Here is a 26,280-nt window from a genome sequence, read left to right as displayed (position 1 = left end):
TATATTACAGTACTATATAAACAATAGTAACCCCTCTCAGACACTAAACTAACTAAGTGCAGGCCTTTACCCTGTAACGAAAGAACTACTAGAGAACAGTGGTCTCTGATTAAACTAAACCCTACAACACTAGTACAGTCCCGAGACCTGACTCCCATAGCTAGGTTATAGTATTTCAGACAAATCACATATTAGGCTAAAACCACGCCCACCCCCATAATCTACATGAACATCAAAGCATGTATTACAAAAACTGGCATACAAATTTTAGCACCGTGCCAGAAAACTTAGAACATTAGCACAGACTCTTGTCCATAAGCAAATTATTCAATCATGAGGAGAAGCTATGCCAGGAGCACGCGACACAGCCTCTGCCCATTCCAGAGCCTCAGTGGAGGACAAAGAATTTTGATGTCGGACCGTCAATCACTCTGTTTGGCAGGATATAACATGGCATATTTATATCCCTTCTCCCGTAGTTTTTTACGGACTTCTGTAAATTGAACACGTTGCCTTCTGTTGTTAACCGAGAAATCCGGGTACATGGAAATCTGTTGAGAATTGTATAGGATAGTCCCTTTTTTCCTTGCCGCCTGTAATACAGCATCCCTGTCTTTTAAGTGTAACATGCGTGCGAGCAAGGGATGTGGAGGCCCACTCTGAGGACCCGTACGTGCAGGGACCCTGTGTGCTCGCTCAATGGTAAAAAAGGCAGAGAAGTTTTCAACAGCCAGGGTATCTTTTAGCCATTGTTCCAGAAATTTGACCCTGTCTACACCCTCAGACTGCTCTGGTAAGCCCACAACACGGATATTGTTGTGGCGAAGACTACTTTCAAAATCATCTGCTCGGTCACCCGAAGCCAATACTTGTCTCCTCAAATCTGCAATTTGAGCCGGAATAGGGCGTAAAGTGTCTTCCACCTCCAGAGATTTTGCACTCATTGTCAGTAGTACGTTCACTGATTTTCTGCATATCATGCCTCAGTATAACAAAATCCTGTCGCAGTTCATCAACCTTGGTAACGAGCTTAGACTGACGGGAATTGATAGCTGCCAGCAATTCTGCAAATTTTACATCTACATGTAAGGAGGAGACAGGCTAGTCTTCTGGGGACAGTGGTCTCGGTACACTCGGGGAAGCCATCAAACATGGATAGTGAAGGATCAGGAGATGCAGGTAAGCGCAGAGGTCTGGAAAATTGCTCAAGTTTCTTTGCCGCCCGAGCTTGAATTTTACGGATATTGGCACCTGAGGGACCAGCATCCATATCATCCAGGGAGTGAAATGGAGGATCTTCCATTAGTCCTCATCAGAGGGGTGGGGGGTGACAGTGTCCTGCCAAGGATTTACTCTTCACTTTTTCCCCCTATTACCTCCCATATTATAAAACACGAAGTACCAGAGTTGTCCCAGAATGTGGGGACACAGGGGGGAGAGAGGAGTAGAGGATCAAGCCAGCAGTTCGTATAGTGCAGTACAGCAGCGTGTTCGTCGTTAAAGCAGGGGTCCCAATGTATCCACACACCAAAATATGCAGCAGCAGCTGCCTCCTCACCCACTGAGGGAAGTGCGGTTATCTCAAGGCCCTGAGAGGGTTTCCAGGACAGTGCGTCCACAGTCAGTAGCATGGGCTGGGTCTCCCAGCCAGAAGACCCAGTGTATCGTGTGATAATGCAGTCCTCAGGGCTCCTCATCCAACGCACTGCATATGCAGAAAGCACAGGGGAAGAGACCGCACCTCGTCAGTCATTCGCGCCTCCAGCTCCTCTCAGCCGCACACCATGCGCCAACTGTAAGTACCAGGATGCACTCCGTTCCGACTGCAATCCTCTGTATGCCGGTCCACACCTCAAATGGTATAACTAGCAGATACCGGAAGGTAAGTGGACACCTGTCCCCGCTGTGAGGCGTTCAGTGTCGGCCGTTTTGGTCAGTTTTTCTCGGCTGTTTTGCATCCGTTCTGCTTCCATTTCCGTTCCCGGCCGTTTTTAGCAGCCGATTTTGACCTGTTTTGCATCCGTTTTATCCCTGTCGGTTTTAAAAATGGATGAATTTAATTTTGTACATTTTTTGCCACACATTTTTGCCCTACCTTTCTGTAGATCGCACCACCGTTCCAGGAGAAGTCCTTTACTTCAATGTCTATATATGGACAGTGAAGTCAGGGACTTCTCCTGGAGCGGAAACACCTGCCACAGGCCAGGGATTCCGCTTCAGATCCCCGTTGCCGAAGCTGTGGACCGGGATTGGGGATTCCGCTCCTACCGGGAGCATAAAAATCTCCTCCTCCCATGCAATTCACACTAGGAAGCGGAGAGAGCGAGCGATGGAAGACACGGCTGTCACTCGGAACACATTCCAGTGATGGCCGTGTATTACCCAGCCCCATAGGCTTCTATGGGGGCCGGGAGAACGGCCGAAAATGGGGCATGTGAATAGCCCCATTTGGGGTTTATTGTTCCTGCTGCGGCTGTCACGGTTTTCCTAACGGCTGTCACACGGCCGGGCAACCCTGTGAATAGGGCCTTAGTCCTGCTGCTCTGTCTGCAATAGGAGATCAAGACTGCTAAGCCTTGGTCATCTGATAGCTGAAAAGGAAAGGTATCGGGAGTAAATGATGACTAGTGTTCTCTACAAGATTATTGGAAGCCTGTTTCAGGAGCATTCAGAAATTCCTATAGATTAAAGAGGCTCTGTCACCAGATTTTGCAACCCCTATCTCCTATTGCAGCAGATCGGCGCTGCAATGTAGATAAGAGTAACGTTTTGTTTAAAAACGACCATTTTTATATTTATGTAAATTAGGTTTTCTAAAGTACAACTGGGCGTGTATTGTGTTCGTTACATCTGGGCGTTTTTACTTCTTTTACTAGCTGGGCGTTGTGTATAGAAGTATCATCCACTTCTCTTCACAACGCCCAGCTTCTGGCAGTGTAGACACACAGCGTGTTCTCGAGAGATCACGCTGTGACGTCACTCACTTCCTGCCCCAGGTCCTGCATCGTGTCGGACGAGCGAGGCCACATCGGCACCAGAGGCTACAGTTGATTCTGCAGCAGCATCAGCGTTTGCAGGTAAGTAGCTACATCGACTTACCTGCAAACGCCGATGCTGCTGCAGAATCAACTGTAGCCTCTGGTGCCGATGTGTCCTCGCTCGTCCGACACGATGCAGGACCTGGGGCAGGAAGTGAGTGACGTCACAGCGTGATCTCTCGAACACGCTGTGTCTGCACTGCCAGAAGCTGGGTGTTAACGAAGAGAAGTGGATGATGCTGATTCGTCAGCATCATACACTCCCATTCACAACGCCCAGCTAGTAAAAGAAGTAAAAACGCCCAGATGTCCATACACAATACACGCCCAGTTGTACTTTAGAAAGCCTCATTTGCATAAATATAAAAATGGTCATAACTTGGCCAAAAATGCTCGTTTTTAAACAAAAACTTTACTCTTATTTACATTGCAGCGCCGATCTGCTGCAATAGGAGATAGGGGTTGCAAAATCTGGATTTACTCCTGTCTGGTTATAGAATCTGTCAAATATTGGCAGAATTTTGATGTTTACACTTCCCTTATGGAACACTCTTTAAAACTTTCTAGTGGTGGTGGTCGGTGGGAAAGGGCCTATGTGTGTCAAAAAACACTTTTTATGGCCTAGTCATAAGTTGTGTAAGGAAAAAAAAGTCAAACCGGTCATTTAAGGTTTCAATGCAGCATGCAACACTGATAAATTAGGCGCATTTTGTGCCTACCCTGGTGTAAGTTTACGCTGTCTAACTAGAAGACCACATTCGTAAATATGGGCCATTGTGTGCAAGTTTTTCTGGTTTACTTTTTATTTCTAGACTATTTATGGTGCATCCAAAGTTGTTATTGCAAATGCTTTCATCTTTCTTACTATAGGAGGATTCACTCAGCAGAGCGGACATCCAGTCTTACCGTCGCCCTACTCCTCAGGAGATTTGTTATCAGAGAATTCAGAAGGCCCAGGAGCAAGCTGCACAACTGCTAGCTCAACAGAAGACCGTTCTCTTGTCCAGTATTGCCCAGAACTCCACTTCCATGAAAAGGATCGCTAAAATGCCTGGTTCTCTCTCTTGTAAGTTGTTAAATGTGCTGCATTTAAGGGTTATGTGTAATATTATATAAACTCAAAACGGCAGATAAATGCATATATTTTAGCCAGAAGATTTTTCAAACCTCTGACGTGCAAATAAAATCTTTTATTCAACTATTTTCTGTAAATAGACACCTGGTACATTGTCAAAATGGCAAACCTTACTTCTTATTAAGAAGCATACTAAATCATGTTTGTGACTAAGGCCTAATGCACACGACCGTGTGTGCCGTCCGTAAGCCAAAGAAAGATAGGACATGTTCTATCTTTCCTCGGATCGGAGACTCGGACCATTTTTCACGGACGCCATTCCCCCGCTAAAGTGAATGGGATCGTGAAGACTATCGGTTACACTCGGATGCCATAAAAAGCGGCCCGAATGGCACAACAGTCGTGTGCATGAGGCATTAGGCTCTGGGTCAGATTTTGAGATGCACAAGCACTTCAAAAAAAATCTATTTCATACATGCCTTATATGCACTTGATTCTATGCAGACATCATCACAATATCACCAGAACCAGACACCAAAAATCTAATTTTAAGCGGAAAATGTTTTAAAACACTCAAACTTCTTAAAGAAAAACAAGAAATTAAAGTGTATCTCACACTGTATACATTTCCTAAAAGCAACAACCTGACTAATGTCATATCTAGTAAGTCCTATCTAGTAGTTTAGTCTTTAATCCCTTCATGCAACACCGTATGTAAGAAAGAAATGAGACCTCATGTCCATCCAGTTCAGCCGATTTATCCTGCAATGTTGATCCAGAGAAAGGTAAAAGCCAATTTTCTTCATCCTAGGAAAAAATTTGTTCCCGAATATAATGTAAAAATTCCTTAATCAACGACCCACCTACTGTAATTTAGTACATACAGTGTAATATTACACTAATAAAATTCATCCAGGCCTCTCTCGGACTTTCAGTGAATTTACCATAACTTCCTGTTGCAGAGCATTCCATGGTTTCACTGCTCTTACAGTAAGGAATTCCCTTAAATTTTTGTGAAGATACCTTCTTTCCTCCAGTCGTAGAGGATGGTCCTTTGTTATAAGTATAGTCCTAGGTATATTCATACATAAAGTGGATATAAAAAGTCTACACATCCCTGTTAAAATGCCAGGTTTTTGTCATGTTACAAAATCAGTAGAAGATTAATCATTTCAGAACTTTTTCAACATTTAATGTGACCCATAATCTGTACATTTATATTTAAAAACAAACGGAAATCTTTTAACCCCTTAGTGTCTAAGCCTGTTTTGGCCTTCAGGACCAGCCCCATTTTTGCAAATCTGACGTGTCACTTTATGTGGTAATAACTCCAGAATGCTTTTGCCTATCCAAGCGATTCTGAGATTGTTTTCTCGTGACATGTTGTACTTTATGATACTGAAAAAATTTCGTCGTTAAATTCAATATTTATTTGTAAGAAACGGCAAGATTTAGAGAAAATTAGCAAAAATATGCATTTTTCTAAATTTAAATGTATTTACTTGTAAAACAGATAGTAATACTACACAAAATACTTACTAGTTTATATTTCCCATATGTCTACTTTGTTTGCATCGTTTTTTGAACATTCTTTTATTTTTCTAGGACGTTACAAGGCTTAGAACTTTAGCAGCAATTTCTCATATTTTCAAGAAAATTTCAAAAGGCTATTTTTTCAGGGACCAGTTCAGTTCTGAAGTGGCTTTGAGGGCCTTATATATTAGAAAGTCCCCAGAAGTCACCCCATTTTGAAAACTGCACCCCTCAAAGTATTCAAAACTGCATTCAGAAAGTGTTTTAACCCTTTAGGCGTTTCACAGGAATTAAAGCAAAGTAGAGGTGAAATGTACAAATTTCATTTTTTTTCTTTGAAAATTCATTTGTAATACATTTTTCCTGTACCACTGAAGGTTTTACCCAAGAAATGCAACTCAATATTTATTGCCCAGATTCTGCAGTTTTTAGAAATATCCCACATGTGGCCCTAGTGTGATAATGGACTGAAACACTGGCCTCAGAAGCAAAGGAGCACCTAGTGGATTTTGGGGCCTCCTTTTTTTAGAATATATTTTAGGCACCATGTCAGGTTTGAATAGGTCTTGTGGTACCAAAACAGTAAAGACCCCCAAAAAGTGACCCCATTTTGGAAACTATACTCCTCAAGGAATTTATCTATGGGTATAGTTAGCATTTTGAACCCACAGTTTTTTTGCTAAATTTATTTGAATTAGTATGTGAAGATGAAAATCTACTTTTTTTGTGAAAAAACGTAGAAATTTTTAATTTTTACAAGGAAAAAAGTAGAAAAAACACCCCAACATATGTAAACCAATTTCTTCCGATTATAGCAATACCCCATATGTGGTAATAAACTGCTGTTTGGACCCACAGCAGGCCTCCGAATAGAAGGAGCACCATTTGGATTTTGGATTTCTGATTTTGCTGGAATAGTTTTCAGTGCCGTGTCGCGTTTGCAATGCCCTGGAGGAATGAAAACCATGGAAACCCCCCAATAGTGACCCCATTTTGGAAGCTACACCCCTCAAGGAATTTTTCTAGGGGTAAAGTTAGCATTTTGACCCCACAGTTGTTTTGCTGAATTCATTGGAATTAGTCTGTAAAGGTAAAAATCTACTTTTTTTCTGAAAAAAGGTAGCCATTTTTAATTTTTACAAGGAATAAAGGAGAAAAAGCACCCCAACATTTGTAAAACAATTTCTCCTGATTACGTAAATACCCAATATGTGGTAATAAACTGCTGTTTGGACCCACACCGGGGCTTAGAAGGGAAGGAGCGCTATTTGGCTTTTGGAGCTCAAATTGAGCTGGAATAGTTTTTGGGCGTCATGTCGAATTTGCAAAGCCCCTGAGAGACCGAAACAGTGGAAGCCCCCCAAAAGTAACCCCATTTGGGAAACTACACCACTCTATCTAGGGGTATAGTGAGCATTTAGGCCCCACACAGAATTTAGTAGAATTAGGGCGTGAAAATTAATATCAACATTTCCACTAAAATGTTGAATTTCAATTTCACAAAAGATAAAGGAGAAAATGCACCCCAATATTTGTAAAGCAATTTCTCCCGAGTACGGCAATACCCCACATGTGGTCATAAATGCTTTTTCATTAGAAAGTAATTAACCCTTTACGAACTGATTCATGTTTTGCTTTTTGCTTTTTTGTTTTTCCTCCCCGCTTTCCGAGAGCCATAACTTTTTTTTATTTTTCCGTCAATAGAGTGGTTTGGGGGCTTATTTTTTGCGGGACGAGCTGTAGTTTTTATTGGTACCATTTTTTCGTACATAAGACGTTTTGAGCACTTTTTATTACATTTTTTGGTAAAGCCGGGGTGACCCAAAAACTGCGGTTTAAAATTCTTTATTTTTCACGGCGTTCACCGTGTGAGTTAAATAATGGTATATTGTAATAGCTTGGACTTTTACGGACGCAGCGATACCAATTTTGTGTATTTTTTTTACATTACTTTAGAGAAAAAATGTGAAAAGGGTTTCTTTTTGGACTTTAAATATTTATTTAATTTTTTCCACTGATAATAACTGTTTACTTTTGTTTTGACATATTTTATAAGTCCCCCTGGGAGACTTGAACCAGCAATCGTTAGATCACTGGTAGAATACACTGCAATACTAATGTATTGCAGTATATTGTGATTTTTACAGGCTCCTGTAACAGCGTGATCGCTGTTTCTGTCAGTTAGTCCCGTGTATCAGCTGTAATACACAGCTGACACCCGCAGCGTATGGCGCGGGCTCAGCGCTTCAGACGCTCCATATATCACCCCCCACACCACGACATGCTATTAAGTCATGGTGCGCGAAGGGTTTAATGCGCAGTGGATGGTGCAGAGTGAAAATTTATATTTTCCACTGATGTGTCATTTTAGTGCACTATATGTTGTGCCCAGTTTATGCCACAAATACCACATAAAATATTAACAGAGTTCTCCCGGGTATGGTGATGCCATATCGGTGGACGTAAATGGCTGTTTGGGCACGCTGTAGTGCTCAGAAGGGAGGGACGCCATTTGGCTTTTGGAGCGCAGATTTTGCCGTTTATAATGTGGGGGCACATGTAGACTGGGCAGAGTACATCAGGGGCATAAGAGGGTATAATAATGGGGTAAATAAATAATAATCCACAGATATGTGGCCAGTGTCGCACTTTTAAATGGCACCCGATCCTATCCGCTTTTGGAACGCTCTGTACATTTTGCATCGCCATAATCTGGGAGCCGGAACTTTTTTTATTTTTTCACCACCGGAGCCGTGTGAGGGCTTATTCTTTGCGGGACAATCTGTAATTTTCATTGGTACCATTTTGGGGTACATGCGATTTTGTTGATCACTTTTTATTCAATTTTTCAGCAAGCCAGGTGACCAAAAACCATCAATTCTGAAAATGATTTTTATTTATTTTTGTCGGCGTTCACCCTGGGCTATAAATGACTATTATACTTTATTCTGCGGGTCGGTACGATTATGGCGATACCAGATGTATATAAGTTTTTTTATGTTTTGCAGCGTTTGCGCAATAAAATAACTTATTTAGAAAATAAATTATTTTTTGTGTCACCATATTCTGAGAGCCGTAACTTTTTTATTTTTCAGTCAAAAAAGATGTGTAAGAGCTTGTTTTTTGCAGGACGGGTTGTAGTTTGTATTGGTACTATTTTGGCGTACGTGCGACTTTTTGATCACTTTTTATTACATATTTTGGGAGGGGTGGTGACCAAAAAATAGTGATTCTGGCATTGTTTTTAGTTTATTTTTTTTGCGGTGTTCACCGTGCGGGAAAAATAATATTATAGTTTTATAGTTGGGGTCGTTACGAACGCGGTGATACCAAATATGTGTACTTTTTTTTTTACGTGTTCATTTTTTTCCTATAATAAAAGACTTATTATAGGAAAAAAAGAAGTTCTTGTTTATGTCACTTCTAACTTTTATTTTTACACTTTTTTTTTTATTTTTTTTTAAAACATTTGTATTCTTTTTTTTTTTTTTTTTACTTTTTTCACTTGTCCCACTAGGGGACACTTAGACTTGCAGCTTTGATCGCTGCTGGAATACATTACACTACACACGTAGTGTAATGCATTCCAACTGTCATTGTGACGTAACAGTCACACTGACATGAAGCCTACGACGACCACCCTCCGGGTGGTCCTCATAGGCTTCTGTACATGGCAACCCGGAAGCCATTGTCTGGCGTCCGGATGCCATGGGTACCATCGCCAGCCCCCATGATTTCACGTGGGGGCTGCCGATCGGCGCTAAACACCTTAATTGTGGCGTTCAAAATAGAGCGCCACAATTAAGGGGTTAACTGCCGATATCAGCGGTGATGGGCCGCTGATCGGCAAAGGGGAATGCAGGGCAGACACCCTGCACAGTTAACCGCCGCTGCGGTGTAGCGCCGCGCGGCGGTTAACTGTCAAAGCACAGACGTAACTGTACGTCAAGGTGCGCGAACTTACTGCTCACCTTGACGTACAGTTACGTCATGGTGCGTTAAGGGGTTAAGGTGGAAAAATAAAAAACAAACGTGGTTGCATAATTATGCACACCCTTAACTCCTTCCCGACATTTGTCGTATGGATGCGTCATGGAAAGGTAGCGATCCATACGACAAATGGTGGACACCGGCTCAGAATCTGAGTCGGTGCCACCATCGCCGGACGTATCTTACTGCTGAAATCCAGCTGTAATGGCGGGGGACCGAAATTTGCTTCGAGCCCTGCCATTAACCCCTTAAATGCAGCGGTCAATAGCAATCGCTGCATTTAAGCGGTTTGCAGCTCATCGGAACCCCAGAAATGAAATTGCTGGGGTTCCGATGAGCTGCAACGGCAACCGGAGGCCTAATACTGGCCTCCCGGTCTGCCTAGCACGGAAGCCTTCCAGGATCCGCCCGGCGGCGGTGCCTGAAAGGCTTCCGGAGCCGGCGTCAGCGGTGGATGTCGGCTGTATGTTACAGCTGACATCCACCTGTAACGGCGGGAATCGAAGCTAGCTCAGATCCCTGCCATTAACCCACTTAGATGCAGCGATCGCTGGATCTTAGAGGTTCGCTAGCAGATGGCCAGCCCTGCCATGCATTCAGGGCTGGCGACTGCTGCTATGGCAACAGGAGACCTGACAATTGCCTCCTGCTCTGCCATTACTGAAGCCGATCAGGCCCCGCCGGGACGCGAAGCCAAATTGACTTGCTGTCCGTGAATAACTGACAGTTCTAATACATTGCATTACATAGGTAGTGCAATGCATTAGAAAAAAAAAAAATAATAATCAGATAGTAGGACCTTTAAAGTCCCCTAGTGGGACTTGTAAAAAAAAATAAAAAAAATAAATTTTAAAACCTATAATAAAAGTTTCAAGTAATAAAATAAAACACAATCGCCCTTTTCCTTTTATCAAGTCCTTTATTATTGAAAAAAATAAACCATACATATTTGGTATAGCTGCGTCTGTAACGGCCTGAACTATAAAAATGTTGTTTATTCCAAACGGTGAGTGGCGTAAAAAATGAAACCAGAATTAGTTTTTTGGTCACTTTGCCCTACAAATATTGGAATAAAAAGTTGCATGTATCCAAAAATGGTATCTATATAGACTATAGCTCGTCTCGCAAAAAACAAGCCCTCATACAGCTCCTTCGACTAAAAAAATTAAGATGTTCTGGTTCTCACAACATGGCGACAGAAAAATACATTCTATTTTACAAAAGTAATTTTATTGTGCAAAAAGTTGTAAAACATAAACTGCTATAAATTGGGTATCGCCGGAATCGTACTGGCCCGCAGAATAAAGTTAGAGGCTCTGTCACCAGATTATAAGTGCCCTATCTCCTACATAATCTGATCGGTGCTGTAGTGTAGATAACAGTGGTTTTTATTTTAGAAAAACATTCATTTTTGAGCAAGTTATGAGCAATTTTAGATTTATGCTAATTCGTTTCTTAATGACCAACTGGGCGTGTTTTTGCTTTTGACCAAGTGGGTGTTGTACAGAGGCGTGCATGACGCTGACGCAGATCAGTGACCAATCAGCCTCAAACATTTCTCATTGTTCCAGCCCAGCATGATCCATAGCACAGTGTGATTGTGCAGTGAAAGAAGCTGGGCTGAATTAATGAGAAATGCAGGACGCTGATTGGTCACTGATCTGCGTCAGCGTCATACACTCCTCTGTACAACACCCGCTTGGTCAAAAGTAAAAACACGCCCAGTTGGTCATTAAGAAACTAATTAGCATAAATCTAAAATTGCTCATAACTTGCTCAAAAATGAATGTTTTTCCAAAATAAAAACCACTGCTGTTATCTACACTACAGCACCGATCAGATTATGTAGGAGATAGGGCACTTATAATCTGGGGACAGAGCCTCTTTAACATGTAGTTTAAAACGCATGGTGAACGCTGTATAAAAACAAAAAAATATGCCAGAATTGCAGTTTTTTGGTCACCTGGCCTCCCAAAAAATAGGATATAAGGTGATCAAAAAGTCGCATGTACCCCAAAATGGTACCAATAATAACTACAGCTCATCCCGCAAAAAAACAACCCTCATACCACTACGTCGATCAAAAAATAAAATTTAGTTAAGGCTCCAATAAGTCAGGAAATAAAAAAAAATATGCAGTTGTGCCGGCCCAAGGGGAACATTTCTTCGGTTTCAAGAGGCAAATTATCAAGGCCCTAAAAATTAGAGAACTAGGAAGGGGAGGGCCCAAACGTATCTGCTGATAGTGAGGGTGCCCGTATTATACCAGGATAACACTTTCTAGCAAAATTCCCCAAACTGCAAAGGTGCGGAGTGTGGACTAAAAGGGGGATAAGGAAGGACATTTATCAGAGTGACACTGGCCTGTGCAGTAACACAAATCTATGGATTATTTTACGTCGTTTTGTTTAACTCAATTATTATACCACCTGACTATGCCCCTGATGTACGCTACCTGGCTTACATATGCCCCCACGTTATAAACGGAAATACCAGCAATACTCAAATCTACTACCAAGCAAATCCACGCTCCAATAGCCAAATGGTGCTCACTCCCTTCTGAACCCTACAGCGTGCCCAAACAGCAGTTTACTTCCCAATGTATAGCACTAACAATTTTTGGGGTGTCTCTCCAGTGGCACGACATATTTGCCACTGAAATAGCATATCTATGGAAAAATTTAAATTTTACTTTGCACCATCCGCAGCGCAATAATTTATGGAAAAGTCCTGTTTGGTGAAGATGCTCACTACACCTCTTAATAAATGCCTTGAGGGGGTGTAGTTTACAAAATGGTATCACATCTCAGAGGTTACTTTTATTATTTCACATCAGAGCCTCTGCAATTGTGAACCAATACTTTGTAAATCGCCAAATTAGGCTTGCATGGTACTTTTTCACTCCTGAGCCCTGTCAAATGTCCAGGCAAAAGATTAGTGCCCCATGTAGGATGTTTATAAAACTGGGAAACACCGCATAATAATTAGAGAGCTGTCTTGTTATGGTGGCACAAGCTGGACACCACATATTGGCATATCTATGGAAATAATCCCATTTTCACTCTGCAACATCGAGTGCACACTAATTTATGCAAAACACCTGTGGAGTTAACATGTCCACTACACCCCCTAGGTGAATACCTTGAGGGGTATAGTTTCCAAAATGGGGGCACTTCTAGGGGGGTTTCTACTGCTTAGGTCCCACAGGGACTTTGCAAATGCGACATAGCGACCAGAAACCAATCCAGCAAAATCTGCACTCCAAAAGACAAATGGCACTCCTTCCCTTCTGAGCCCTGCAGTGTGCCCAATAAGCAGTTTATTAACAAGTATGGGATATTGCCGTACTCGGGAGAAATTGCTTTACAAATGCTGGGTTTCTATTTTTCCTTTTATTTGTTGAGAAAATGAAAAATTTTGCGCTAAAGCTACATCTTATTGAAGAAAAGGGATTGTTTTTATTTTCACTGCCCAATTCTAATAAATTCTATGAAACACCTGTGGGGTCAAATTGCTCACTACACACCTAGATGAATTCCTCAAGGGGTGTAGTTTCCTAAATGGAGTCACTTTTTGGGCGTTTTCATTGTTTTGTTCCCTCAGGGGCTTTGCAAATGCGACCTGGCCTCTGCAAACTATTCCTGCTAAATGTGATCTCCAAAAGCCAAATGGCGCTCTTTCCCTTCTAAGCCTGGCCGTGTGTCCAAACAGCCATTTATGACCAGATGTGGGGTATTGTTTTGCTCTGGAGAAATTGCTTTAGAAATGTTGCGGTGCTTTTTCTCCTTTAGGACTTGTGGAAATGGGAAAAAATTAGCTTAACCTACATTTTCTTTGAAAAAAAATATAGATTTTTAATTTTCACAGCCTAATTCCAATTTCTGAAAAAAAACCTGTGTTCTCAAAATGCTTACTATACCCCTAGATAATTTCCTTGAGGTGTGTAGTTTCCCAAATAAGGTCACTTTTAGGGGATTTTCACTGTTTTGGCGCTTCAAAAGTCTTTAAAACCTGACATAATGCCTAAAATATATTCTAATAACAAAAGGCCCCAAGATCCACTAGGTGCTACTTTGCCTCTGAGGCCAGTGCTTCAGTACATTACCACACTAGGGCCACATGTGGGATATTTTCTAAATCTGCAGAACCTGAGCAATAAATATTCCGTTGCATTTCTCTGGTAAAGCTTTCTGTGTTACAAAAAAAATGGATTAAAAAATGAATTTCTACAAAAAAAAAAAGAAATGAAATTTCAGAATTTCACCTCTACTTTGCTTTAATTCCTGTGAAACATCTAAAGGGTTAAAATATTCAAAACTGCATTTAGAAAGTTTAAGGGGTGAAGTTTTTAAAATGGTGTGACTTATTGGGGTTTTTAATATATAAGGCCCTCAAAGCCACTTCACAACTGAACTGGCCCCTGTAAAAATAGCCTTTTGAAATTTTCTTGAAAATTTGAGAAATTGCTGCTAAAGTTCGAAGCCGTGTAACATCCTAGAAAAATAAAAGGATGTTCAAAAAACGATGCCAATCTAAAGTAGACATATGGGGGATGTTAATTAGCAGCAATTTTGTGTGGTATAACTGCCTGTCTTACAAGCAGATACATTTAAATTTAGAAAAATGCTAGTTTTTGCAATTTTTCGCTAAATTTTGGAGTTTTTCACAATTAAATACTGAATGTATCGAACAAATTTTGCCAGTAACAGAGTCCAATGTGTTGCCAATGAGAAAACAATCTTTGGAATGCTTTTACCTATCCAAGCGATTCTAAGTTATTACCACATAAAGTGAAACCTGTCCGGTTTGAAAAGAGGTTCTGTCAGGAAGGTCAAAAGTAGCCAAAGAGGGAAGGGGTTAAAGTAATACTTTGTTGAATGACCCTTTGAACTTTATAACCGCATTCAGTCTTTTTGGGTAGAAGTGTATCGTCATGGCACATCTTGACTTTGCAATTATCACCCATTCTTCCTTGCAGAAGCGCTCTAAATCTGTCAGATTGTGAGGGTATCTCCAGTGTACAGACCTCTTCAGGTCACCCCACAGATTTTCAATGGGATTCAGGTCTGGGCTCTGGCTGGGCCATTCCAAAACTTTAATCTACCTGTGAAGCCATTGATTTGGAAGTATGCTTTGGGTTGTTTTCGTGTGGAAAGGTGAAGTTTCTCTACAGCGTTTTTAGCAGAGTCCATGCACTACACAACCAGTACCTGCCAGAAAGTCCTGCAGCTCCTTTAATGTTGCTGTAGGCCGCTTGGTAGCCTCCCGGACCAATTTTCGTCTTTTCATCAAGTTTTGAGGGACGTCCAGTTCTTGGTAATGTCACTGTTGTGCCAAACGTAATCCACTTCTTGATGACTGTTTTCACTGTGTTCCATGGTATATCTAATGCCCCGGAAATTCTTTGGTACCTTTCTCTTAACTGATGCCTTTCAATAATCCGATCCGTTTGATGCTTGTAAGCGCTCTACGGACCACGGCTTTTGCTGTCACATGCAACAAAGAAAATGTCAGGAAAATCCTAATAGAACAGCTGAACTTTATGTGGGGTTATTTAGAGTCACTTTAAATAATGGCAGCTGTGTACTGACTAAATGTGATTGGCTAATTCTGAACACAACCACACCCCCCAATTATAAGAGGGTGTTCACACTTATGCAACCACATTATTGTAGATTTGTTGTTTTTATTTTTCCGCTCTAAATGATTTTTGTTTTTCATTGTGATTTGTATAGCTTATCGGTCACATTAACCCATTAAAGAGGCTCTGTCACCAGATTTTGCAACCCCTATCTCCTATTGCAGCAGATCGGCGCTGAAATGTAGATAAGAGTAAGGTTTTTTTTTTTTTTTTTAAACGAGCATTTTTGGCCAAGTTATGACCATTTTTATATTTATACAAATGAGGCTTTCTAAAGTACAACTGGGCGTGTATTGTGTATGTACATCTGGGCGTTTTTACTTCTTTTACTAGCTGGGCGTTGTGAATGGGAGTGTATGATGCTGACGAATCAGCATCATCCACTTCTCTTCGTTACCACCCAGCTTCTGGCAGCGCACAGACACACAGCGTGTTCTCGAGAGATCACGCTGTGACATCACTCACTTCCTGCCCCAGGTCCTGCATCGTGTCGGACGAGCGAGGACACATCGGCACCAGAGGCTACATTTGATTCTGCAGCAGCATCGGCGTTTGCAGGTAAGTCGATGTAGCTACTTACCTGCTGATGCTGCTGCAGAATCAACTGTAGCCTCTGGTGCCGATGTGGCCTCGCTCGTCCGACACGATGCAGGACCTGGGGCAGGAAGTGAGTGACGTCACAGCGTGATCTCTCGAGAACACGCTGTGTGTCTACACTGCCAGAAGCTGGGTGGTAACGAAGAGATGTGGATGATGCTGATTCGTCAGCATCATACACTTCTATTCACAACGCCCAGCTAGTAAAAGAAGTAAAATCGCCCAGATGTACATACACAATACACGCCCAGTTGTACTTTAGAAAGCCTCATTTGCATAAATATAAAAATGGTCATAACTTGGCCAAAAATGCTCGTTTAAAAAAACAAAACAAAACGTTACTCTTATCTACATTGCAGCGCCGATCTGCTGCAATAGGAGATAGGGGTTGCAAAATCTGGTGACAGAGCCTCTTTAAGGACGCAGCCTAGTTTGGGCTTTAAGGCTCAGAGCCCATTTTTCAAATCTGACATATTTCACTTTATGTGGTAATAACGTCTGAATGCTTAACCTATCCAAGCGATTCTGAGATTGTTTTCTCGTGAGACATTGGGCTTTATGTTAGTGGTGAAATTTTGACGATATATTCAGTGTTTATTGGTGAAAAATTGCAAAATGTAGAGAAAATGTATAAAAAATAGCATTTTTCAAAATTTAAATGCATCTGCTTGTAAAACAGATGGTTATACCACCAAAAATAGTTACTAGTTAACATTTCCCATATGTCTACTTTAGATTGCCATCGTTTTTTTGAACGTTCTTTTATTTTTCTTGGACGATACAAGGCTTAGAACATAAGCAGCAATTTCTCATATTTTTAAGAGTTTCAAAAGCCTTTTTTTTTAAGGTACCTGTTCAGTTCCGAAGTGGCTTTGAAGGGTATATATATTAGAAACCCCCATGAACACCCCATTTTGAAAACTAGACCCCTCAAAGTATTCAAAACCGCATTTAGAAAGTTTATTTAACCTTTTAGGCATTTCACAGGAATTAAAGAGACTGTCACCACATTATAAGTGCCCTGTCTCCTATATAAGATCGGCGCTGTAATGTAGGTGACAGTAATGCTTTTTATTTAAAAAAACGATCTTTTTTCACAACGTTAGGAGCGATTTTGGTTTATGCTAATGAGCTTTCTTAATGCCCAAGTGGGCGTACTTTTACTTTCGACCAAGTGGGCGTTGTACAGAGGAGTGTATGATGCTGACCAATCGGCATCATGCACTCCTCTCCATTCATTTACACTGCACTAGCGATATAGTTATATCACTATGTGCAGCCTCATACACACACCCTAACATTACTACAGTGTCCTGATAATGAATACACATGAAATCCAGCCTGAACGTCATGTGTACTCAGAATTCTGACACTTCTGACTCTTTTTTTTTTTTTTGTGAGATTCTGGCAAGTGAAACCAAATCTCGTTTAGCTCCGTGATCTCGCGAGATTTCGTATCCGTTGCTGGAATCTCACAAAAAAGAGTCAGAAGTGTCAGGCTGGATTTCATGTGTATTCATTATCAGGACACTGTAGTAATGTTAGGGCTTGTGTATGAGGCTGCACATAGTGATATATCTATATCGCTAGTGCAGTGTAAATGAATGGAAAGGCGTGCATGATGCCGATTGGTCAGCGTCATGCACGCCTCTGTACAACGCCCACTTGGTCGAAAGTAAAAATACGCCCACTTGGGCATTAAGAAAGCTCATTAGCATAAACCAAAATCGCTCCTAACGTTGTGAAAAAACATCGTTTTTTTTCAATAAAAAGCATTACTGTCACCTACATTACAGCGCCGATCTCCTTATATAGGAGACAGGGCACTTATAATGTGGTGATAGAGTCTCTTTAAAGCAAAGTGGAGGTGAAATTTGCAAATGTCATTTTTCTTGCTGAATTTCAATTGTATTAATTTTTTTTCTGTAACACAAGACTTTACCAGAGAAACACTACTAAATATGTATTGTCCAGATTCTGCAGTTTTTAGAAATGTCCCACATGTGGCTCTAGTGCACTCGTGGACTAAAACACAAGCCCCAGAAGCAAAGAAGCACCTAGTGCATTTTGAGGCCTCTTTTTTTTATTAGAATATTTTTTAGGCAGCATGCCAGGTATGAAGAGGTGTTGAGGTGCCAAAACAGTAGGAATCCCCGAATAGTGACCCCATTTCTGAAACTACACCCCTCAAGGAATTCATGTATGGTGGTTACCATTTTGACCCCACAGTTTTTACACGGCATGTATTTGAATTGGGCTGTGAAATTTAAAAAATGATTTTTTTTTCCAATAATGGCATTTTTCATCAAAATGTCTTATTTTCTCAGGGAACAAAAGACCTCATTTTGTTGCCCAATTTCTGCTGAATGCAGCAATACCCCATTTGTGGCGATAAACTACCGTTTGGGCCCATAGGAGGTCTCAGAAGGGAAGGAGCGCTGTGTGTTCTTTGGAGTGCAGATTTTGCTGGATTGGTTTTTGGGTGCCATGTCGCATTTGCAGAGCCCCAGAGGTATCAAAGCAATGGAAACCCACTAGAAGTGACCCCATTTTGGAAACTACACCCCTCAGGGAATTGATTTATGGTGGTTGTTACCATTTTGACCCCATAGTATTTTCACAGAACTTATTTGAATTGGACTGGGAATTAAAAAATAAATAAAAATATAATAATTTTTTCCAATAATATGTAGTTTTAGCTCAAAATTTCTTATGTTCACAAGAAATAAAATACTCAATTTTGTTGCCCAATTTGTCCTGAGTGCAACAATACCCCATTTGTGGTGATAAACTGCCGTTTGGGCCCATTGGAGGGCTCCGAAGGAAAGGACCACCATTTGGCCTACTGGGGATTTTCCTCATGCGAAGTCATGTATGCACGAGCCCCTGAGGTACCAGTACAGTTGAAACCCCCGAGAAGTGACCCAGTTTTAAAACTACACCCCTTAAGGCATTCATCTAGAGGTGTAGTGAGCATTTTGACCGGAGCCATACACCCCATAAACTGTAATTTGGGTTCTCATGGGTATGGCAATACCCTACATGTGGCTGTTATCAGCTACCTGGGCACACAGCAGGGCTCAGAAGGGAAAGATGATTGGGATAAGCTGTGCAGAGTGCACCAGGGTAAGTAAAGCTGGGGTAGATTAAAAATCAAGGGATGTATGATACATTTTAAAACTCTTTCATACAGAGCCCTGGTTTTTCGGGACACGTGTCACATTGATATATTGTGTCCTCCCTTATCCCCCTCTTATAGCAGACTCTGCACCTCTTTTGACTTTTTCCCTTCTTGCCAGTTTGGGGAACTTCTCCTGGAAAGTGTTGCCCTGGTACGATGCGTCGCTTCCAGAAGTACTGGGAGCCCCCCCTTGCTGGTCCCTAAAAATTAGTTTCTTGATAACCACCTCTTGAAATTCCAGGAAAGTTCCCCTCTGGCCTGTACATCGACGTAGCACGTACGCATTGTACAATGCCATCTGTATGATGTGCACGGCCAGCTTCTTAAACCACACCCTCGATTTCCGCATGGCGCTGTAGGGCTTCAGGACTTGATCTGACAAGTCCACCCCACCCATGTACCTATTGTAGTCCAGTATGCAGTCTGGTTTGGGGGTCTCTGTACTCGTACCTCGTACAGATACATAGGTACTGGTGTCGCCATGTATTGTTAATACAAGGACATCTCTCTTGTCTTGTACTTGACACACAATATGTTGCTGCTGGATTGTGCCCTGCTCTCACCCTTTCTGAGTGTTTGCCCAAGCAGAGTCTTAGGGAGGCCTCTCAGATTTCTTCTAGCAGTGCCGCATGCCGCAGTACTTCTGGAAGCGAGGCGGTTAGAGTGGAACGCTGGTATAAAAATTATCCAGGTAGAGGTGCTAACCCTGGTCCAGCAGTGGGTGCACCAAATCCCACACAATTTTTGCGTAACTCCCAGTAAGGGGGGGCATTCTGGGGGCTGAATACTGGTGTCCTTCCCTTCATATAGCCTAAATTTGTAGGTATGCCCTGATGCACTCTCGCACAGCTTATACGTCTTCACACCATACCTTGCCCTTTTACTCGGCAGGTACTGGTGGAAATTAAGCCTCCCTTTAAAATGTACGAGGGACTCCTCAATAGAAATACACTTCTCGGGGAGTGAATGCTTGGGGAAAACCGGGCACTGAAACGGTCTAATAGGGGTCTCCGTTTATACAAACGGTCAAAACTGGGGTCATCTCGGGGTGAGCACGGCTCATTATCCGTATAATGTAACAAGCGAAGCATTGCCTCATTTTTATTTTTTTTAGGTTTCAGTTCTGAAGTTGCTTTGAGGGGCCCATATATTAGAAACCCCTATAAAACACCCAATTTTAGAAACTAGACCCCTCAAAGTATTCAAAACAGCATATAGAAAGTTTATGAACCCTTTAGGTGTTTCACAGGAATTTAGAGCAAAGTAGAGGTGAAATTTACATATTTTTTTTTTGGTTTTTGTCAGAAAATCCTTTTTATAAAATTATTTTTTTTTATAACAAAAGGTTTTACCAGAGAAACGCAACTTCATACTTATTGCCCAGATTCTGCAGTTTTGAGAAATATCCCACATGTGGCCCTAGTGTGCTAATTTACTGAAGCACCGGCCTCCGAAGCAAAGGAGCACCTAGTGGATTTTGAGGCCTCCTTTTTATTAGGCACCATGTCCGGTTTGAAGACGTCTTGTGGTGCCAAAACAGTGGAAACCCCCCCCCCAAAAGTGACCCCATTTTGGAAACTAGACCCCTTGAGGAATTCATTGTAGTTTTCTTGGGGTGCATGCGGCTTTTTGATCAGTTTTTATTCTATTTTTAAGTGGCATGGTGACTGAAAAACAGCAATTCTCCTATTGTTTTTTATTCTATTTTTTTTACAGCGTGCACCATGCGCTATAAATGACATATTCACTTTATTCTGCGGGGCGATACAATTACGGCGATACCAGATGTTTATAGGTTTTTTTTATGTCTTATGGCGTTTGCACAATAAAATACTTTTTGTGTTGCCTTAGTCTGAGAGCCATAACTTTTTTTTATTTTTCCATCAATAAAGCCGTGCGAGGACTTATTTTTTGCGTAACGAACTGTAGTTTCCATCAGTACCATTTTTAGGTACATGCGACTTTTTGATCTCTTTTTATTCCATTTTTTGCGAGGTGAAGTGACCAAACAATTGTGATTCTGTTACGGTTTATTATGATTTTCTTTTACGGCGTTCACTGCGCGGGATAAATAACAAAATAATTTTGTAGTTCAGGCCGTTACGGACGCGGCGATACCAATTATATATAGTTTTTGTTTGTTTATTTTTATTAATAATAAAGGACTGATCAGGAAGAAAGGGGGAATTTTACTTTCATTACTTTTAAAACTTTTATTTTCTTCTTTTTACACCATTTTTTTTTTATTTTTTTACTTTTGTCCCACTAGGGGACTTGAGGGCAGGAGGCCCTGATCGCTATTCTAATACACTGCACTACATGCGTAGTGCAGTGTATTAGAACCGTCAGCCACTCACTGACAGCAAGCACAGTGGGTCCTGACTTTGTCTGGCTTCCGTTGATGGCATAGCCGGACGCCATTGTTAGGTGTCTGGTTGCCATAGTCACCATCACTGGCCGCTATCGTGTAGCAGGCCGGCGATGGTCGCTTAACCCCTAAAAAACCGCGTTCGGTATTGATCAGCGGGGACACCGCGATCGGTCCCTGTTGTAGGAGCTGCGGCAGCTGCTGTACGAGAGAGCAGCTGTCACAGCTCCTGCATGTGTCCGAAATGGCCGTTACTCCCGCAACGTAATAATCCGTCGCTGAGCGCTAACGATACACTTGGCACAACGGATTATTACGCCGCTGAGCGTTAAGGGGTTAAAGCTGGAAAAAGTTCTGAAATTAGTTATCTTGTACTGACTTCGTAACATGACAAACTGGCATTTTAGCAGCGGTGTGTAGACTTTTTATATCCACTGTAGGTATTAGCCTCTCAATAGTCTTTTTTTTTTTTTTTCTAAACTAAATCACCCTATTTTTTATGTGTTTCGGTACTGTAGTCCACCCATTCCATTTATTACTTTAGTTGACCACCTTTGAACCCACTCAAGCATACACGGTTTGCTACAGTTAAGTTTTACTGTCCTCTAAAACTCCTCCTTTGCTATGTCTGTTTTACCCAGTATTTTCCCATTTTAGCATGTAAGGCTTTGTTCACATCTGCGCTAGGGTCCCGTTCCGACGTTCTGTCGGAGCAAGACACTGACTGACCCAAACAGAAACCAAATGTTTTCGTTTTCATCACCGTTGACTTCATTGGTGACGGTCCCGTCAATGGTCTCAGCTTGTCTCTGTTGTGCAAGGGTTCCGTCGTTTTGACGGAATCCATAGCGTACTCGACTACGTGTTATTTAGTAGTAACATTCATTGTTTACTTCCAGTGGATAAAATTCTGTCCAAGGTCATGTGATTGACACACAGGAGACATAACTCTGATACATTGTAAATGCATTCAGTCAAGCAGCTGTGTCTATAACAATTGCATGACCACGAACGATTATTATCCACTGGTAGTATACAATGATTGCTACTACTGAATAACAACCAGCAGCGATCTTGAAACTGAGGAATAAATACAAAAAGTATATTGGAAAATTGTACAACTTTAAAAATAACATTAATTTGCTGAAACTGGACAACCCTCTTTTAATTGCTCTTTCCTACTTGCCCTCCACCATTTATCTCTCATTAATTTTTAAAGTGGCAACAAGTTCTATATGTATTAAAAAAAATTTTTTTACCTTTTTATTGCTTATATATTTGAACGATATTTTAGGGTTTGTTTTACTTTCTTTGGTAATGAGTTTTTCCTTTATCAGTTTGTTTTGGTTTTTTTTGCGTAATTTTGTATTTTTTTTTTTTCACATATAGCTTTTTAGTGCTTCTTTACTGCCTTCCTGTTTTTAGTAGTTTAAGAGCTTTCTTTGTTGTTTATTTCCCTATTTACACTTATATTTATCCACAATGGTGTTCTTTTGTTTCTAACCCTTTTATTCCCAGAAGCTATGTACCTCTCAAAATGAAAATGTAAAATGGTTTTAACAATATCCCTTTTATTATTAACTTCCCGTTAAGACAAGTGGAAGTTTATAATTTTATGGTCACTCTCTCCTAAGTCGTCCCCCCGCCCCCTCCAATCCGCACCTTTGTTTCTCTGTCAGTACCATTGGATTATATATAGTTCTAAAGATACCTCCCTCCAATTGGATCCTGCAACATTTGGGAAATGCTATCTTAAGTTATTGACAAAAACCTGTTTCCTTTAGGAGAGCCACATGTTTCAGTTTCCCAATTTGTATCTTTTGTTACAATTTAAAAAAATAAAAAAATAAAATGTATGACATGAATATTTAGTATTGGTTTATGTTGCACACCCCAATAGGGATGCACGATGCATCGAAACTACGATACGGTTTAGATGCCGTGCACCCTCAAACGGTTCGATACCGTTATTTCATGTATTTCGATACGTAGCTGTGCGGTGACACAGCTTGGTATAGTAATACATAAATGTATGAGAGTGGGGCTGCGGCTGTGTAATACAGCCTTTTGCCTGCTCCTGAGAAGTGCGCGTGTGGTCAGCATGATGTGATGCGACTAACGCTTCTCTAATGATTGCCGGCACTGAAGGTAGAACATGGCAGGCGCACTGCAAAACACCCCGATGTTCTGTCTTTGGTTCCTGCGCCCCCGCTCATTAGTGCAGCGCTGGCCGCATCACCTCATGCTGACCGCGCAGACTTGTTAGGAGCGGGGCAATGGCTGTATTACACAGCCACAGCCCCATGCTGGAGAACAGAGAAACCTCATCGCCGCCGCTATTCCCCTGAATGCTGCGATCACAGCTGACCGCAGGATTCAGGGGAAAATGAGATAGGGAGATGCCCTTTGGATTGCGTCACATGGAATTCCTGTGACGCGATTGCGGGCCATGCCATATACGGGCAAACAGCCAGGGTCCATTGAAGGACCCCAGGGCTGTCTGACCATATTTCCTGTTGGGGCATACTGAGGTATGTCCTAACAACTGCCCATGTACTATCCGTATATAGATATAGGCCAATACATTGAAGTTTAAAAATAAAAAAAGTAAAGAAATAAAGTAATGTTAACCCCTTCCCTCTTTGGCCACTTTTGACCTTCCTGACAGAGCCTCATTTTTCAAATCTGACATGTTTCAATTTATGTGGTAATAACTCCGGAATGCTTTTACCTATCCAAGCGATTCTGAGATTGTTTTCTCGTGACACATTGGACTTTATGTTACTGGCAAAATTTGCCCGATACATTCAGTATTTATTGTGAAAAACACCAAAATTTAGCGAAAAATTGCAAAAATTAACATTTTTCTCAATTTAAATGCATCTGCTTGTAAGACAGGCAGTTATACCACACAAAAATGTTGCTAACTAACATCCCCCATATGTCTACTTTAGATTGGCATCGTTTTTTGATCATCATTTTATTTTTCTAGGACGTTACAAGGCTTAGAACTTTAGCAGCAATTTCTCACATTTTCAAGAAAATTTCAAAATGCTATTTTTACAGGGGCCAGTTCAGTTGTGAAGTGGCTTTGAGGTCCTTAGATATTAGAAACCGCCAATAAGTCACCCCATTTTAAAAACTGCACCCCTCAAAGTATTCAAAACAGCATTTAGAAAGTTTCTTAACCCTTTAGACATTGCGCAGGAATTAAGGCAAAGTAGAGGTGAAATTTACAAAGTTCATTATTTTTTTCCAGAAATTCATTTTGAATCCATTTTTTTTGTACCACAGAAGGTTTTACCCAAGAAATGCAACTCAATATTTATTGCCCAGGTTCTGCAGTTTTAGGAAATATCCCACATGTGGCCGTAGCGTGCTACTGGACTGAAGCACCGGCCTCAGAAGCAAAGGAGCACCTAGTGGATTTTGGGCCTCCTTTTTATTAGAATATATTTTAGGCACCATGTCAGCTTTGAACAGGTCTAGTGGAACTAAAACAGTGGAAACCCCCCAAAAGTGACCCCATTTGGGAAACTACACCCCTCGAAGAATTTATCTAGGGGTGTAGCAAGCATTTTGACCGGCCAGTTTTTTTGCAAAAATTTTTGGAACTAGGCCATGAAAATGAAAATCTACATTTTTTCAAATAAAATGTAGGTTTAGCTAATTTTTTTTCATTTCCAAAAGAACTAAAGTAGAAAAAGCACCACAGCATTTGTAGAGCAATTTCTCCCGAGTAAAACAGTACCCCACATGTGGTAATAAACGGTTGTTTGGACACACGGCAGGGCTTAGAATGGAAAGTGCGCCATTTGGCTCTTGGAGCTCAAATTTAGCAGAAATGGTTTGCGGAGGCCATGTCACATTTGCAAAGCCCCTGAGGTGACAAAACAGTGGAAACCCCCAACAAGTGACCCCATTTTGGAAACTATACCCTTTGAGGAAATTATCTAGGGTATAGTGAGCATTTTGACCCCACAGGTTTTTTGCAGAAATTTTTGCAAGTAGGCTGTGAAAATGAAAATCTACATTTTTTCAAATAAAATGTAGGTTTAGCTAATTTTTTTTCATTTCCACAAGGACTGAAGGAGAAAAAGCACCACAACATTTGTAAAGCAACTTCTCCCGAGTAAAATAATACCCCACATGTGGTCACAAACATCTGTTTGGACACACGGTAGGGCTCAGAATGGAAGGAGCACCATTTGGATTTTGGAATGGTTTCTGGGTGTCATGTCATATTTGCTTAGCCCCTGTAGTACTAGTACAGTGGAAACACCACAAAAGTGACACCATTTGGGAAACTGCACCCCCTGAGGAATCATCTAGGGGTATAGTGAAAATTTTGATCCCAAAAGGTTTTTGCTGAATTAATTAGAATTAAGCCATGAAAATGAAAAATATTTTTTTTTTTCCAACAAGATGTCGTTTTAGATACACATTTTTCATTTTTACAAGGAATAGAGAAGAAAAAGCACCCCAACATTTGTAAAGTAATTTCTCCCGAGTACGGTAACACCCCATATGTGGTTATAATCGACTGTTTACATATATGGGAGCATTCAGAAGAAAAGGAGCGGTATTTATCTTTTGGAGCGTAGATTTTGCTGGAATGGTTTGCGGACGCCATGTTGCATTTGCAAAACCCCTGATGTACCAAACAAAAGTGACCCCGTTTTAGAAACTACACCCCTAAAGGCATTTATCAAGGGGTGTAGTGACAATTTAGACTCCACAGGTGTTTTTCAGAAATGAATACGCAGTGGATGGTGCAAAGTGAAAATTGCAATTTCTCCACTGATCTGCCCATTCACCGCACAAGATGTTGTGCCCCTAGAGAATCTTACCCCATAA

General features: G+C 41.2%; 1 protein-coding gene across 3 annotated transcripts in view; it reads left to right on the top strand.

The window, feature by feature from the left end:
• REXO1 (RNA exonuclease 1 homolog) overlaps positions 1–26,280 on the top strand; it is a 296,453-nt gene that overhangs the window by 56,960 nt on the left and 213,213 nt on the right. For all 3 annotated transcript variants that reach the window (XM_075863701.1, XM_075863706.1, XM_075863713.1), the window contains exon 4: positions 3,909–4,104. In XM_075863701.1, coding sequence (XP_075719816.1) covers positions 3,909–4,104 — 196 coding nt within the window. The remainder of the gene's footprint in view (positions 1–3,908; positions 4,105–26,280) is intronic.

Source organism: Rhinoderma darwinii, chromosome 1 (assembly GCF_050947455.1).
Source record: "Rhinoderma darwinii isolate aRhiDar2 chromosome 1, aRhiDar2.hap1, whole genome shotgun sequence".
NCBI lineage: Eukaryota > Metazoa > Chordata > Amphibia > Anura > Rhinodermatidae > Rhinoderma > Rhinoderma darwinii.
Note: the sequence above shows the minus strand (reverse complement) of the source record. Positions and strands in the feature narration are given on the sequence as shown.